At 39.5% G+C, this 17,864-nt stretch overlaps 1 protein-coding gene across 1 annotated transcript in view; it reads right to left on the bottom strand.

Moving 5' to 3' along the window:
* The window catches only part of bmp6 (bone morphogenetic protein 6), a 68,488-nt gene that overhangs the window by 6,408 nt on the left and 44,216 nt on the right, over positions 1 to 17,864 (bottom strand). Inside the window, exon 5 of the mRNA XM_022198944.2 lies at positions 40 to 116. Within this exon, the coding sequence (XP_022054636.1) occupies positions 40 to 116 (77 nt within the window). The remainder of the gene's footprint in view (positions 1 to 39; positions 117 to 17,864) is intronic.

Genomic DNA, 17,864 nt, shown 5'->3' with positions numbered 1-17,864 from the left:
CACACGTGCATTAAGAGAATGTACAGAAATAAGAAATACCTGCCAGCCCAGCTCTCGGAAGCTGACGTACAGCTCATGTCTTCTGCATGCTGTCTTCTGATCACTGCTGTTGTAATCTGGAAAAGAAGGAATCATCAGGAAATCACATCAAGATCCAAGTATACTTCAGCTACTTTTGCCTGGTTGAATTGATGCAATAGCATCTCCTATATATGTACGACTGTTCAAAAGTCTGGGTCACTCAGGTAATTTCATATTTTCCATGAAAGCTTACACTTTTATTCATGTGCTAACATAATTGCACAAGGGTTTTCTAATCATCAATGAGCCTTTCAACACCATTAGCTAACACAATGTAGCATTAGAACACAGGAGTGATGGTTACTGGAAATGTTCCTCTGTACCCCTATGGAGATATTCCATTAAAAATCAACCGTTTCCAGCTAGAATAGTCATTTACCACATTAACAATGTCTAGACTGGATTTCTGATTCATTTAATGTTATCTCCATTGAAAAAAATGGCTTTTCTGTAAAAAATAAGGATATCTGTAAGTGACCCTAAACATTTAAACAGTAGTGTGTGTAAAGGGTCTATCCCCATAAACTAAAATTAGATAGTCTACTTGAAATCATGACTTGAATCCAGGGGCGGATCCAGATTAATTTTAGTGGGGGGGTATAACAGATATTTTGGGGGGGCCACCGAAAAGTTGTAAGAAAAAATGAAAGCTGCTACCGACCTCTCACTTTTACAAAGTATGTTTCATGTTTTTTTTCTGGCTCTTTAACCCAGTAGGAAAGCTGTATATGACCTTTTCATTTTGGACTGTTAACATTCAAATTGTGATGGACTTGTTTCCTTGTTGATGTGAATTACAGCATCATCAGCTGCAGCATCTGCCTGTTATGCAAAACTGGTAAGCTCAACGACCGTATCCTGAGGGCAATTAAGTGACAAATATTGTGCAAGAGCAGCACTATATACAACCCTGTCAATTTCCACTTCTTAGAATGTTTACTGACAATTATCACACCTAAAAAAGAAATAATATTCTGTACTTTTAGCAACTAGTTCTCAGCTGTAAACCAGAAACATCATAGGGTTCTGTATACTAACCACTCTAAATCAAAATGAGTTCTACCCAATACACAGTGAACAACAACAATCTGTAGCCTTGATCTGTGGTAAAATAATCTTAAATGTTCTGTGCAGTAATGTAAATTTTAAAATACAATAAAATACAGGAAGTAGCACTCTGTACATACACATCAAAGATTTAAGGTGGAATATTCCTTTAAACCAACCTAAATTTCATGTTTTGATCATTATCAAGTGAGAAACCTCAATCCAGATTCCTCATAATGACGTTTGAGATTTATGCTGCTGTTATTTGTTTAGTCGAGACTAAATTACCAGAAATCCACAACCATAATTTTATTTCAGGACTCGGTTATTAAATGTCAAAGCAATCCATGTGACTCTAAAAACTCAACAGCTTTACAAACTCTAAGATTAAACTTTATTCTTGTCGTTGTGGGACTGCAGTATTTAAAACTGTTCCTTCTATTTTACCTCATGTTTATTGTTTTAGTGGAGAAAGTTATTTTAGTTGTTGATTAGTCTCTTAAAAAACAAATAATAAATTGGATAGTCAAGAGGTTTACATTTCTTACTTTGTCATATTTTAAATATGACAAAAAAATATAAAAATAAAGCGTCTTGAGACAATTTGACCTGTAATTGGTGTTCCATAAACAAAACTCAATTTAAATTGTATGTATCTTGTAATGTTGGAGTAATTCAGCCATGTATGTTGGAAACACATTTTCTTTCTCCAGTAATTACCTCCGCCAAGGAGGTTATGCGATCGGGTCTGTTTATTTATTTGTCTGTCTGTGTGCGTGTCTGTGGACAGGATTTCTCGGAAACTACTTGTTGGATCTTCATGAAATTTTCACCAGAGGTGGATCTTGGCCCAGGGAAGACTCCATTCAAATTTTGTGTTGATCCGGATAAGGATCTGGATTCTGGATCCGGATTTAGATTTTCCAACTTTACCATCCACATCTTCCCTTGGCGGAGGTCAGAAATCTCAGATTGCTCTTGTTCATTTCTTGTTTTGGTTTATAAAATGTCAAGCTCAAATATATTCAGTTTACTGTCATAAAAACCAAAAAGACTTACATTCATGATGCAGGAATCAGGCAGTTTTTCACTTTTTATCTTAGTTTAGTCAGAAAGATAGTTGATAATGTTTGAATTGTTGCAGCTTGTGAGCCGTAAAAGGTTTTAATCTTTGGGGCCGAGTGTCAAAAAACATTTAGAAACCAACATTAACAAAACACTCAACAAAAATTTGAACGTCATTAAAGGGAAATCCAACTTTTGCATGATAATGTCTAATTAAAGAACATTTATTTCAAACGTAAATGTGTGATATTCATCCTCTGGAGCTTTGTCTTCACATTGTCTTCCACCTGGACTGATTTGGTCAGGAGCATGTGCAACAAACATCTGAAAAACTGCACTAATGTCAAGAATTGACACTGAAGTTTAATCTCTACATAAATGAGGCTGAGTCTGGATGTGCTGCTCTGTCATTAACTCCTAAGTTTAGGGAAAGTTCAAACAAAAGAGGACAGTTCAGATAAGACTTGAGAATGAGCTTATTTTGAACAAACATCTCAGACTTTCTGAGCTTCAGCACCTCTAGCAAGATATTTTAACAACAAGCAACTCAAGAGATCCAGAAGTTGGAGAGAGTTAGCTTTAGCTGATCCAGAGAACATGTGGGACGCTAACCTAGCAAACATTTCAGACTTTTCTCTGTGAATTCTGAGAAATAATTTAGTATTTAATGACAGAGCTACACATCTGAACTCAGTCTCATTAAACAGACTCTAATTCAGTGTCATCCATCCATATTTAAGTGCAGTTACCCAAAATGTTTGATGCATGAGCTCCAACAAAACCTGTCCAGGTAGAAGGCCACTTTGACAAACAGGAAGTGGAAGATTCCAAGCAGATTTATAAAAGGGGGAACTGGACTGTACTAAGTGTGGTCGAGCATAGAGGGGTGTTTTGTGGGTTTTTAAGGCTGATAATGATTATTAGTGAGGCATTTGAAGTAGATATTCATTTACAGTAAGGTTACCAATCTTCACCCACTTTCAGAAATTCTGGACTTATGGTGTTTCACTCCTCTATGAGATTGATGCTGGGTTATACATAAGAACGTAATCTAAGCATGTGTTGGGTGTATCAGCATAGGCCTAACTCCATGTATTCTGCCATGTTACATCAATAATCTTGTCTCTAGCAGAATATAAAGCAGTGAGTTGGAATGGGTTAGATTAAAGGATGGAGAGAGGTGCAGCAGACTGCTTCTTCCCTGACTTTCCCATAAACATTACTGAATTTACTGAATATCAGCAAATGACAGAATGGGTTGCACAAGGTGTTAACAGACATCTTCTAGCCTAAATCAACTGATGTAAATTAGTGAGAATCCTATCAGTGAAACTCTAAAATCACTTCGCAGTGAAGTATCTAATGTTATTGCCATTACTTGAAATCAATAGAACAAAGTCTCATATTGAGCATCCTTTGAATGCAGTAGTGGTGAGGAAGCCTTGGTTGGGGACGCACACTGTAGAAAAACAGTGTAAATATTAATAATTGTTCAGTTGGAGTTTCAGATGATGAACCCTCATTAATAAATTGCAATCAGTATCTGACACCTATTTAGGTTGAAGAACTATCAATAATGATTAAATGTGCCCCTCGGCTTTAAAGTGGTAATAATAAAAAATAATGATTTCATTTATACAGCACCCTTAAAGCTCGTGTCTGGAGTTTCCGTTTGTTTTGAATTTATGTATCATTTTTTAACAAAGCTTAAATGTGTTAGTCTAGTTCGATACTATAATATAAGGTTAGTATGACGCGATATGAAAATTTATTCATGAGCTCCGCCTTCCTCTCATAGACCCCCATGTTATTCCAAAAAGCGCCGGTTGCTGCCGACCAATCAAGTTCGAGCTTCAGCTCTGTCATGCTGTCAATCAATGGTTACGCGCACAGCAAGCAAGACCATGCAGAGGTGGGCGAGCTACGCACTACGCAACCGTGCGCACATTTGTTTTGCTTGTGGAGGAGAGAGCATCAGGGATCAGCAACTTCCAGAAAAGTTACCAATCCCACGGCTTGTCAGGCCAAGAGACTGCAGGACGTTTTTTGGCTCGGGGTGCTCGCGTCGCTCCCCGACCACGGCCTCCATAGCCCGCCTGACGGCTTCGTTTAGATGCCCGACCTCTGGAGGAAGATGTTGGGGCGTCTGGGACATACTCTTCGTCAGAGGAGTCATGCAATTCTGAACTCTAGATAGAAATGAATAAACAATGTAACACATATACACGCGTAAATGCACTAAGTTTGATAAACAACGTCATCGAGAGGGATACACGAGTGTAATCACATATTGAAACTTTACTCGTTCGTCCTAGCAGATTCATGTTATTTTGGTATTAGGACAAGTTAGACTCAATACAGCATTCTAACGTAATTCCTTTATTATTTACTAAATGTACTAAATGTAGAAGAGGGGAAAACAGCAAAACAGGCCATATGCTGCAGCACTCCGGGCACTTCTCTCATGTACTGCGCGCGTGCACAAATAAAGGGGTGAAATCGGAGGGAGGGAGGGACCACCAGTGTTTTGGGAGACGCTGCGATTCAAACTCTGGACACGAGCTTTAAGAACAGCATTCATGAAGTACTTTGACAGCTAAAAGCCATAAACATAGATAATCAAGCAAGTTATATGAGAAAAATAAAAACTGTAAACTAGAATAAATAGTAAAATAATAATAAATTAAATTACACAATTCGCTGCATTGGCACTTAAAATCTAACAAGGGAAACAGGTAATTTGAAAAGTGAATTTCTTTTGAGGGTTAAAATTAAAAGTGGAAAAAGTTAGAAAATTAAAGAATTATAAAACTGTCACATCAAAGAACCAGGTAGTTAAATTAAAATAAAATAAAACTAGGTGAAATAAGACAAAAACATTTATTAAACAAAAAAGAAAGTCTATAAAATAGGATGGAACTTGACCTCTTCCTGGAAGCTCAGGGAGGAACTTGCAAAGTAAAAGTTCAAGGTTGAAAGAATTTCACAGATTTGACTTTAGAAAGTTTTCTGGACTGTTTGAATCTTTCAGCACAGGCCTGGTCAGATTTCTAACAATAATATTAGTGTTAGTGGTTTCCTTCATACTTGTAGTATCATCTAAGATTAATATAATAAGATGTTTGCTGAAGCGTGGAACAAGTACCACTGTTGATCAAGTAACTAAATTAGTGATGGATAAATAATGGGTAACATAGAATCGGATCAGTGGGTTCCCATGTACAATGGAGATTTAAATAACAGTACACAAAAGATAGCTGGGCAGATTTGGCTTAGACCTGGTGTCATTCCATCAGTGTTTAACTTCCCAGCTCATTTTGGAAAAGGAGGTGCATTATTGACCAGGATGCAGCAACTCAGTTTATTTGAGTTTCATTATTTTCATGAAAATTTACACTTTAATGGTTTCTTTATAGACGACCCACTTTGACCGAGTGCACACTTATTATTCACCCTACTTGTGTTTGTATCTAAATAAATAATAAATATCTGCTTCTATTCCTCCTTTCATGCTATTAGCATTTATATGTTCATTATATGTCAACTGTGTATATGTCTAAGTATTTTAAATTATTTTTGTCATACTTAATGATTCAGTTCAATATACCTATATATAACAGCCAATAGCTGTAGAGAGAGAGAGAGATAAATAAACAAATTATTATTTGATTACCTTTACAATTAAATCTTTTGATATAAAAACATTTTCTATATATGTATATTTTTTAATCTTTCTCTTTTTTGTTCATATAGCTATATATCTAATTATTTACAATGTAAATTTTACATTTATATAATTGCTGAATGTAGAAAGACTTTTTCCGTTTTTTTAAAATCAAATGTTCTGTATTAATAGCACGTTTTGACATTAACAGTAAAGTAAACCTCATGAAAATCGGTGGAGAAATAAGCAAATTCTGATTAATTTTCAATGTACATGGATTGCTTTAAATGGGACCGTTGCCCCCTCAAAGATGGCCGCCATGTAGGCACGTAGCTTAGCCGGCCGCCACAGTGCGCTAACATGTCTAGTCTTCTATATATATCTAAAATATATAGATATATATCGCTGCTCGTCTTCTCCTCCGACATCAGAAAACATCCTCAAAGCTTCTTCAAATCCAAACGAAATACAATCAAAAGATCAAACTAACATCATTGGTGCATTCAGGTGCAGTTGGACAACGAAGTTGCATTTAGGAGCGTCGTAAATCGGAGTATCAGTAATGTAAATTTACAACGAAAACTTTGGGGGGCACACGGGGTGGCCCATCAGATCACAGGGGGGCCATTGCCCCCCCCCCTCCCGGTGCCCCCACGTAAGATCTGCCACTGTTTGAATCTGACATAGATTCAAGGTCAAACATGCAAGCGAATTAATGAATGAGGAGGATTTTGTCTTCCTTTCAGCTTCCCAAAATTACCAAAACGTATCTCACTGCACGATGCTGATTAAACACACTCAGCAGAAACCCTTCTTTGGCTCAATGACGATGCAAAAAGTCACAATTAAACCCTGTGAAAATGACACATAGCATTCTGAATCTGAGAGCACAAGAATAACACAACACGCCTCGTGTAATGCACTGGGTGGAGACACATGTGAGGGCGTAGACCGGAGCACAGGCACAAGTGCTCATTACAGCGGTCACTGTGCCGTATGAGCCTCGCATTCGTCTGCTGTCTAACGCATTTGAAAGTGTGCCTAATTGAATTCATCAGCGGTCAGATATTACTTGGCGTGAGCACAAGTGGTGAGACAGTGACAACCATGTTTATGGACCCTCCTACCCTGCAGTTTGTTCTTAATTATCTCTGTTCCATTCTGCAGCCGGCCAGCAGCAGCAGACGGCTGCAGACAGTCTCAGGTACACGGTTGGTTTTCAGAGTTGAAGAGGTCATTGCTGGCACTGGTCACTTCGCTCAAGCCAAGATGGTGACACAGACTTTCCACTGAGGTTTCAAGGGCTCACTCTTGCTTACTTTCTCTGTCTTGCTTCATTGATTTTATTGTTTCATTTACTTTTTCATAACTAACCTCGCAAAAAAAGACAATAAGAGGGAGAAGCTATGGCAACAGATCCTGTATTCTCCAAGGATTTGCATCCAGGAGGCAGTTGTCCTTTAACGCTCACACTAAGAAATGAGCAGCAAACCTTCAGCCGTTAAACCCACAAGTGATTTAAATTGCAGCTGGTTGTTGGTCTGCATATTCTCACATTGCAAAGTTAAATATAAAACCTGTTAACCAAATGTTTTTGTTGTTTGTTTGTCTCCAAAATCATTTTTTGATTCAGTGTTTGGTCAAGAAGAGACGCTGCTTGAGTGAAACCATGAAACAATTTGCAGCTTTGAGTCTATACTAGCATACAGACAAATACGCAAAAGCAAAGCTCAGTATCTCTGATAAAATAAATAAATGCGTTAATTATCCATGCATGCAACTCGTATCGTCAGATTATTTTTTCCAGAAAACTCTGCACGTGTGTGCGTCTGTCAGTGAGCGAGTGAGTCAGACCACAGCCAGGGATTTGTCACTTCGTCACAGCCACCACCCAGCCACTCACCTCACCAGCTCACCGACAGCAGCCTTGTTTAGTCAGCTGGAGTGTGAGCGAGATGCACACAGACAGCCGCATACACAAACACATTTCAATTATGTAAGGGTCATTGATTTTGGTTCCTCACATCTGTACGTCGATCCTTCACTACAGTGGCATTTATACACACACATTCACACACACACTCACACAGACGCACACGAATGAGCTGATGTTTATCTGTTTAACAGCCAAACCCACTTATAGCTGCTCATTAAGGCGAAGAGATGTCATTTAAATTCACCAGAGCCAGTTGCATTAAGGTTTCATCATCAAATTAAATTTGGTTTTGAACAGACACGCTGACCACACTGCCCAGACCCATGTGTTTTAGCTGGACTCATCTCAAGAATGAAAAAGAGGCACGGAAAGAGAGACAGAGGAGAACAAGTTGGATTTGTCACTTGGATTTATCTCACATTGAAGAAATGAGGAGACAGAGAGAAAGACATGAGCTGCTTGAGTTTGGGCTCAAGTTTCTACCACTGGGACTAAAAAAGAGCAGTGGTTCTACAATAATATACACTTTGTATAAGAAATCTACCAAACAACATCTAAGATATTAATAATAAATATAATATTAAAGTTTCTGAACCCGAAGCAGTTTTGAGGTGTTGTTGCTCCGGTCAAGTTTATACTACAATGTAAAGTCCTGCATTGCTATGGGAACAGCACAATCACGGCAAATGTAACTGTTTGCTTTAGTAACACTGAAAAAAGCCTGGAATCAACATGTACTACAAATTACAAGTGGCCATAGTTTTATCCAAGTTTTTACCATTTCATTTTCCAGCTATTCCTCAAAAACATGTTCTTGATATTTTATTTAAGTTACCTTTCATACTTTTACATAAATTAAAATGTTTGTATTACTACCCCAAGCTCTTTACCACTGATGATATCATGCAATATCATACAAGAGCTGATGCAGGTTTTTTTTTAATTTATTTCCATATTCTCACAGTGCACAAACTTGGGGGGACGGAGAGCAACAACAGCTCGAGGAAAAGAGTGTAAAATGTCAAAAATATGGATGATGTCATTCGTCTATTGCTGTTCTGTGTAATATTCTTTTTTGTAAATTATCAAAATGTTCAAAATCTGCATCATTCTTGTGTGGACAAAAATATCATGAAAAACAATAACGCAAATGATTATTCTTAACCAAAATTACAAAAATGGCATAAAAACACACTGACTCTTATATGGGTCATTTTGGACCCATTTATGGAAGAGTGTAGGGTTTAATCACTCATGTATCTAAGGGATAAATCTATCTGCTTTGTTTATACACAGCCTACAGTTCAGATGAAAACTCTCTGAGTCACTAATGGCTTCATGGTTACACTGAGGAGCCCATATCTTTTTGTCTTTCTACAGAATCTGGTTGGAACAAATGTTTCAATTTTGACAGATTTTTTTGGATGAGGCACGCAGAATTAATAGATTTTTGATGACTTATCACAATTACAAGCTTAGATTTGGTTAATTTTATAAGTTATATGTTGTATATGAGTAGTTTAAGGGCCATCCATCAGTGGAAAATGTGATGATCTTTTCTGTTTTTGTAGTTTGTGGCTCTGATAAATGACTGCAATATGTAAAAGATAACACCGGGGAGTATGGGGTTTAGAGGGTTAATAAATAAAAACTAAAGCGATGCAGTTATTGTGTCACACATCATTCATCAAGACTGCTGTAACAAGTCCGATTAAAGTCAAGTGTGATTTGAATCACGTGTCTTGCTGTTGTTGCTTAGAAAAGAGCTTTTGCCTTGTCTTGGTTTTTTTTTTAAGTGCAGCAGAATTTGAACACGTCATCTGATTAGGCGGGTTAATTGTGTAAAGGAACGGAAACCAAAGGTGTGACCGGTCACAACAGTCAGTGGTGCAACGAGGCAGCAGGGTCATATGGAACCGTCGGATACAGTCAGGTGTTTCCCCAGTTTAGGGTTCCTTCCTCTCCAATAGGAAGGGCAGTTCACTGGGTGTCTGCTAATGTGGAAATACAGAGTTTACATGTGTGTGTTGGCACAGTCAGGAGTGTGCACGTATGTGTGTGTGTGTTTTAGTGGATGCAAGTGCACTCTGAGCATTCAGGCAAACATGTTTGGCTGTGTGTGTGTGTGTGTGTGTGTGTGTGTGTGTGTGTGTGTGTGTGTGTGTGTGTGTGTGTGTGTGTGTGCGTGTGTGTGTGCGTGTGTGTGTGTCGCATGTATTCGTCCTGCCTCCCTGTGCACTGACTGACCTTCTAGCAGACTTGGATTTAACAGATTTACTGTATGGAGACCTTCACAAATGAGGATACAGGCTGGTCCTGGACCAGCTGCTGGATGCCACGACTGATTTTTCCTATAATTATTATATCTAAAAAGTCCCCTTGATTTAGCAGTCTTTGTTATTTTGGCATTGTGAGGAACAGTTATAGTGTGTACAGTGTTTATACACAGGAAACATGCAAGGACAGAGGAAAAGTACCATTGAAAGAGAAAAGCTGATTGGCTAAGAAACTTGGCTGACCTGATACGAACTTGAGGTGATGTTTACAGAGACAGCACATAACACATTACTGTACAGTACGACTACAGTTCAGCATTATATGGCAGAGCTTTCACAGAGTTAATGCATAGAGATTTATGAGTGCATTTTGGAATATGAACCGTTGAGGTTTTAATAACTGTGTGCCAGCAGTAAGTTTCCTTAAATAGCAGCACACTGCATGTAATGCTTCCAAAAGCTGGAACATACACTGTTGCTATGCACACACAGCCATGTCATACACACACTCTCATACAGACCCCCCACTCCCTCATCCAGGTCTGGTTTATGATGCGTGACATTCAGCTTCGGGTCAAATCACAGCCCAGGGTGGAGGTGAATGACGCTGCAGAGCTGCTGTGCACTAGTCCGACTTCAACACCAGTAGCCATTAATGCAATCAATCATGAGGTGTCTGCGGCTACAGGCAGCATGACAAAGTTTAATAATCTCATTTCACTTCATTCTCTGCTCTCTAATCATATGTGGCACATGATTTGTGACTGTACGGCTGAGGAACTGTACCCCAAATCAAGCTCGTTTGCTAAAATAATGAAATATGGCATTAATTAATTGGATAAACTTCCTGTACAGTCACATATTCAGTTTGAAGCTTCATTAAATCATCAGAAAATTCAAGTCCAATCCCCTTTGCCATGTTCACTAAATGGATTTGTGTAGCGCAGGAGGAGTTTAAGACATTTAGAAAACATACTGAGGTCTAGCTTATTCCTGTAATTCTCCAAATCTTCATAAAAAAACATGTTGGATTAAATGTGAATACCAACACGCATTAAAAGACTATCTTGCTGTGCAGTATTCTGTACAGCACACGGTAGAGTATTTAGCAGCACACTCTTTTCTTCCTCTCTTTCTCACACATCCACACACAACTCATTTTCCCTGCACCTCTTGGCCTTCAAAGCCATCAGCATTTACAGTCTGTAGGGCTCTTTAAGAGGAATAAAGCTGATATTTACTGTGGGCTTTCATTGAGTGTAAAGGCCCAGATTTGTGGTGCCCATAAACCACATCTCCCCTTCCTGCCTGTAAAAATTTAATGCCACACAGCTACCGCTGCGCTCGGGCTCCCATGAGGCTTCCATTCAGTTCTTTTTCCTTTTCCCCAACAGAAAAGGAAAGAACGTGAAAAGTGACCTTACCGGTACAAATTAGGTATCACTATTAGAATTATCATAATTTAAAGTCTTTGAGATTATTATTGTGAGTATTCTAGTTATAGTGGAGTGACACAAAAATTTGAAATAACATAATTGTGATGACTTTCTGTTCTGCATCTGTATGCAAAATGTGAAGCCACCAGCAGTTGGTTAGCTTAGCTTAGCATGAAAACTGGAAACAGGGGAAATAGCTAGCATGGCTGAGAATAACAGTAAAATATGGAAGTGGTATCAATCGCTGGATCAAAGTCAGTGAGCATGCTTTCCAAAATTTCTTCATTACAGCTGCAACTTAAAGTCCTCCTCTACTCAAAACCAACTTTCGGTCATTGTTGCGTCTCTTGGCTGTTTGACCTCTTTGACACAGAATGATGTATCCTCAGAGTTGGACACTAAGAGATGGTTTTCAAATTCTTTTCCTGATAGGGGAAAGTTCCTCTATGCTCAAGTAAAATCTGAATTTAAGGTCCCTCTACCTGAGAGCTAGCCTAGCCGCGCTAGACAACCCACGGCAACGAATTTAATTCTCTGCCAGGGAGGGTCTAGTTACCCTCCATAAGGCTTGAGGCTGGATTCTCCTAAAACTGGCTGGACCAATCACCATGAAGTGTAGAGTCAGAAGGCGGGCGTAACGAAGTGACGACAGAGGCGTGACGATTCTGACAGAAACAACCAGAGCACAATAAACAGTTATCTTTCGACTTGGCTTTGGCCACAGCCCTTAAAGATTTGAAGCTAAAATTCAACTTGAAAGATAAACAAAGGACGGCACTTAAGTATTTCATTGAGAAGAAAGACGTATTTGGACTTATGCCGACGGGATATGGCAAATCCTTAATATACCAGTTGGCTCCGCGGCTTCGTTGGTTGGGAAGCTAATGGGACTTAGCCACACAATCCGCCGGTGCTCTCGGAACCACGTCAGCCTGTTCGTTGCGTTGATTGGTTGTATACCTACCCAATTGCTGCAGAGGGATTTGATAGACAACCTTTTAGCCCGCCTCCCTCCCTGTCGAGCTTCCCTAGACCCTTGTGCCGTCAGAAACATGGGATCTAGCATGGCTAGGCTACCTGAGAGCAGGATTTAGTGCATTAAGACTAGTTTGGATGGCAATCCTGGGTCAAGAAGCAATTTAAACAAGTGATGTGGGATTTTGAGTGGTCTTCCAGCGATGGAGGAAACATCTTGTATTCAGTAGTAAAACTTTTAAAATGAAAATTATTTGTATATTGAAATATATTTTTCAGCGAGGGAGGAAGGGTATTTTTCTCATACAAAGAACACATCAGACACCATTTAATATTGAAAGCAGAACATCTGTATGCGGGTACTTCCAGAACTAGAGGACATTTGGGCTTCAAAACTTTTGAAAAATAAACCTTCTCTTTAACCATTTTCTGCTACATATTCATCAATAATAGATAACAAACTATCAAAGGCTCAGCTTGCACATCAATAGTAAAATTTTTATTTCATGTTTTATTTATTGTTTGCTAACCCTACTCTAATCACAGTAACAGGGTTGCTAATCCATGCTAATGTTAGCTTTTACTGCAGAATAGAAGCTAGATATTTAGCTAGCTGTTACTGCTGACCAAGAGGACAAACTGACTGATGGAAAACAGTCAAGAAAAAAGTAGCAATAATTGTCTTATCCATATAAAATGCCTACTTTTGTTCTACCCATTCTTTTAGAAAACTATTTGATGATGTTAATTCCAGTGTTTCATGTGATTCACTGTTTTCTGCTTCTTTTAGCAGCTAAAAAAGTTGTGGTAACAGGATTGTGCGTATGTTGTGGGACACGGAATCCATGCATGGTAATTATTATTTCAAATATTATGCTGATTAAAATAATGCTCCCACAATTACAAGAGACATCAATGAAAAAAATAATATCAAAAGATGGAGACTTAAATTTCACTTTTCTGTTTTATTTGAGATTCAATTTGGTCGTCATTGGGGTGGGACAAGAGAAAAATGTCATTTTAGGGGGAACTCCAGACTTATTTTGTATTTTAAAAAATATTTTCAGACGTTCTTATCTCCTACTTTTTTAGGTTTGGTCTTAGGACAAGTAAATTTACACAAAAGCTACATGTTTTAGTATTTTGTACATGGATTATTTGAAATTTGTGGAACATAAATGTCCTCCAATTCTGGAATGACCCATGTATCTTCCAACGTGTCTGGTGGGAACCTTTAAGACTCACTTTCACCTTCTTCTTGAACTACAGGCAGGACCAAATGTTTGAATATCGCTTAGAGAAAAAAAAAGCAGGATTTCCTTTAATAAGATGGTAATGTGAATGGACACTGTGGCACAGAGCTCTGCTGTACATTACAGCGACTTACTTAACAGTGTTTAACCTGGAAATGTTTCTCTATGAGTAGACAAACATCCAATCCACCATGTGACACTAAAACTCTGCACTAAAAGCAATTCACATTGAATTCATAGAGGTGGGGCAGCGGTTCCCACTCTGTCTATTCAATAGCAGGGGAAACACCACTCCTTACTGAGCATGAGCACTGTAGCTCTTTAACAGGGAGACTTTCGATACACTGTATGAGTCCAGTGCTGATATTAACCCTTCACCACACTACCTGCCATTCATTAAAGCCCTGAAACACTTTCAGCAGCCCCTCAGTCAGGAGGAAAAGGTTGTAAATTATATTTATCGCAGGTTGTTCCGAAAATACCAGAATCAAATGGTGCCAATTCAGATGTTATAACCGCAATTTTGGCTTTAGTGTGACATTAAAAAGTCAACCCTGAGCAGGCCACCGTTTCTCAAACCACTCTGTTCTCGGTCTGTAGTTTGCTCCAGAAATTTCTCAGTTCAAGAGGAGAGATTGCAGCCTTTACAGTAGCAATTATATGAATTTCCATAGAGGTGGTGGCAGGAAGAGAAAACTGGCTTTCTATAGGCTCAGTGTTTAAAATAAAATCCGCGTCTTGAACCCAGAGGAAGGAAGGAGGGCGTCCCGGCAGCCGTGAAGACATGAAAGAAGAATGTCACTGTTGTCTCTGACGTTTCTCTTCTCTTTCCCTCCCTCCAACCACCACTACTGAAGTTTATCTTTCTTCCTGTCTTTCATCACAGAAGTTATTAAACCCTGCGAGGGAGCTCCGCCATGTCTAATTACTCCAACGGTAAACAAAAGGAGCTCGGGTGGGGAAGGAGTGAGGAGAATGAGGAGGTGGAGGCGGGAGGAGAGGAGCGACAGATGAAAAAACACAGCTGGCTGAGCGCCGTGTTATTATAATTCTTTAAGCGATACTGTTAGCTTGGTCAGTCTTTTAGCTGCGCAGCTAATGACTGGCTAGACCTAATTACAGGCCGCCTGTGCTGTGCCGGGACGTGATATTCCTTCCCCGGATGGTTGTTAACCTCCCCCACAGCCAAAGCCCAACCCGACTCCCATTACCTCCCCAGCCTTCTTCGCCCACAAAACCCCAAATTACCTTTAAAGGTGTTGTATTGTTCTTTTGGCAAAGTATACAGAAGCATTTTCCAGTGTGCACACCCAGAGTAGGTGGAAAAATCACGCTTGTTGTCAAAAAAAAAAAAATTCATACCTCTCCCACATACGTCCAAAAGTCAATTAAAAAGACCAGTTTTCCCACTAACAGGCAAAAAAGACACTGGTCTGCTAACTGTGTGCTTTTAAGAGCACGTAGAGAAAAACAAAGATGATTTATTACGCTTATAATCACACCATTATCTCAAATCTAATGCTGCAGAAATGTATTTGGCTGAATCTGTCCTCTGTCCTTTTGTCATCTGGAACATATTTAATATCACGTGTCATTTTAAATCCTGCTTGCTAAAATTGTGAAAATGGGAAAATAACAAGGTCCAAAACCTCACAGGGATTACAGTTGGGAAAATAAAGTTTCCTAGTTAAAAGCTTGTTTTATAGCCTTAGCAGACTGAGCGAGGCATTGCAGTAATTTATGACAACGTGAGGCACTGAGGCTGGATTCATGTAATCAAAATTATAATAGGTTTGAAGATGTCAGAAATTAAGATGAGGACAAAATGGCACCGAAGTGATGCAGCAAAATCGGTGCATTGGTTCACCACACAGGTCAGGACTCTACAATTTGTGTAGAGGAGGGAAGTTATTTTTAGAAAACACACAGTGTAAATTAAGTCACGCTGGAAAAAAAAAAGCTTTAAAAAAGCCTCTATGTGGAAGCTAGTGCACACATTAGCAATTAAAAACAAACACTTTGCTGTCTTCCGGCCTTAGATCTCATGTTTTCGGGTGGGGAAAAAAAGCATCGGGGTGAATTATCGGAGAAATATTCCTTTTAGCTGGATCTGCGGTGGCCTGAACTGATGCACTGAAGCTCTGTGCCAAAAAGAAACTGGGGGACAACGTCCACATTTTGTTTCTCCCCATGAGCGCTCCACAAGACGGATGCTCTCCCCATCCATCGTGACCTCCTCCCTGTCTCTGGAGTGAGTGATGCGGTATTGGAACCATATGCCCTCCTGAATTCCTCACGGATCCTCCCATCCCGTCCAATCCCAGCAGTCCTCTGCTGGCCGCGGACACACGGCTGTCGCGAGGGGGGCCTCCCTGCTTCCTGTGTAGGATCTAAATATTTACACTCCCAGTCGTCCCGAGTGGCGAGGCGGAGAGGTCTTGATGTTTTGGGTTATGTAAAGTCCAATCCTCCAGGACGCATATTTAACAGATTGTCGTTGTTAGAGCAGATTTTAAAGCAGATTCGCCTCACTGAAAGTTTTCTCATCCTCTTGATGTAGATGGGACACAAAAGCAGAGGACAGACAAGCTAGATTGCTAATTTGCTCGTAAGATTGAAGACTATCAGGATTGTATTAAATCATTCCTCTGAGCTATTAGATGTAAGTTTATTACATTTTACATAAATATTCACTTATACACAAGAAAAAACAGGGGTGACATCTGTTATAGAATCTCTTTCCCACATTGTGAGCAGATGCTGTGCATCTTAGCTCTCTGGTCCACTACTGTACCTCAGTTTCACATTGTCTTCAAGACATCTTAGGACATTTCAAGCCAAAGGTGACAGCTGGGTAGAGGAGAGCACAGGTCTAGAGCCAAAACTGAACATGTGGTAAACTCAAAACTGTCCTGCAGCGTAACAAATGATAAGTCTTTCTTCTGTGTTGTGTCAGCCAACGCTTTCATCTAACGCAATTACTGTGAAAAAAGCCCTGCAGGAATTTAACTTACAACCTCTTGTGCTAACAGCAGTGCGGTGTAACCTACAGAGAGAGTCACCGAAGATGCTCTGGACAAACAGAAAGCAGAGCCAACATATCCCAGTAAATGGAGAGCAGCAGTGAAAACAAACCCAACTTGTCCTACAAATAGTTCTGTATACCATGCAGATGGTAAAGCCATTAAACAGCATAGCACAAGAAGCAAAGCAGAGGTAAATGGCTTCCCAGGTAGCCAGCCAAGACGGGCTATTTGCAGCTCTGTGTCAGCGCACCGGGCACCAGAGGACCAAAAGTGAGTCCGTTCTGGGAGACGTTTGGTGACATTTTGGGGGGGCCCACACTAAAACCTCCTTGGTGTCATCATTTGCCTCAGTTAGCAGTACCGTGGCTAACACTGAGACACTCTCAGCCCCTCGGAATCGGCAATAAAATACTCGGGCTGATTTTGGCACATAACTTTTTACAAGTCTGACACGAGTCCAGCAAGCAGGTGCGCTGATTTTAGACAGCCACAAACTATTTTGGCTACCTGAAGTTTAGCTGCTGCATAGCCTTATATGAGATATTTAAATATGTGCTATTAACAGAATTTTATGTAAACCTTCTTTGCTAACTCAGCTTTCTACTTGTGCAGTTTTAGACTGACTGTTTCTAGCAGAAGTCTGTCGTATTTTCTGGGAAATTTTGAAGTTCTATATATGATCTTGAGCCCAGGTATTTCTAACAACTCCACGTCAGTGCAGTTTTTATGTGGAAAAGCAGAGACAAAGTTTCATCATGTGGGTCAATTTATAATAGTGGGACTTTTTGTGTCATAGTTTACAGGTATCATAGTTGACTTTTTTGCTGTTTTTAGGCCTAAAATCAACATGGCTGCCTACAACCAAACACCACATGGCATTTTTACAGAAAGATTCTTCTAAATGTTATATATACAATTGAGTAAATTTGAAATAGAAAGTTATTTATAAAGATATTGTAGTAAATCTGCTGACATGTGATAAATCCACACTTGGCTCACCCACTACTTTATATTAAGTAACTCAGAAAGCCTTGGAGTCTTCCAGTCTTTTCTTCAGGAGGAAATGACATCATGTGGAGCAGGTCATGTGATCTGGAATTAACAC

This window comes from Acanthochromis polyacanthus, chromosome 20 (genome assembly GCF_021347895.1).
Source record: "Acanthochromis polyacanthus isolate Apoly-LR-REF ecotype Palm Island chromosome 20, KAUST_Apoly_ChrSc, whole genome shotgun sequence".
Lineage (NCBI taxonomy): Eukaryota > Metazoa > Chordata > Actinopteri > Pomacentridae > Acanthochromis > Acanthochromis polyacanthus.
This window is presented reverse-complemented; position numbering and strand designations above follow the sequence as displayed.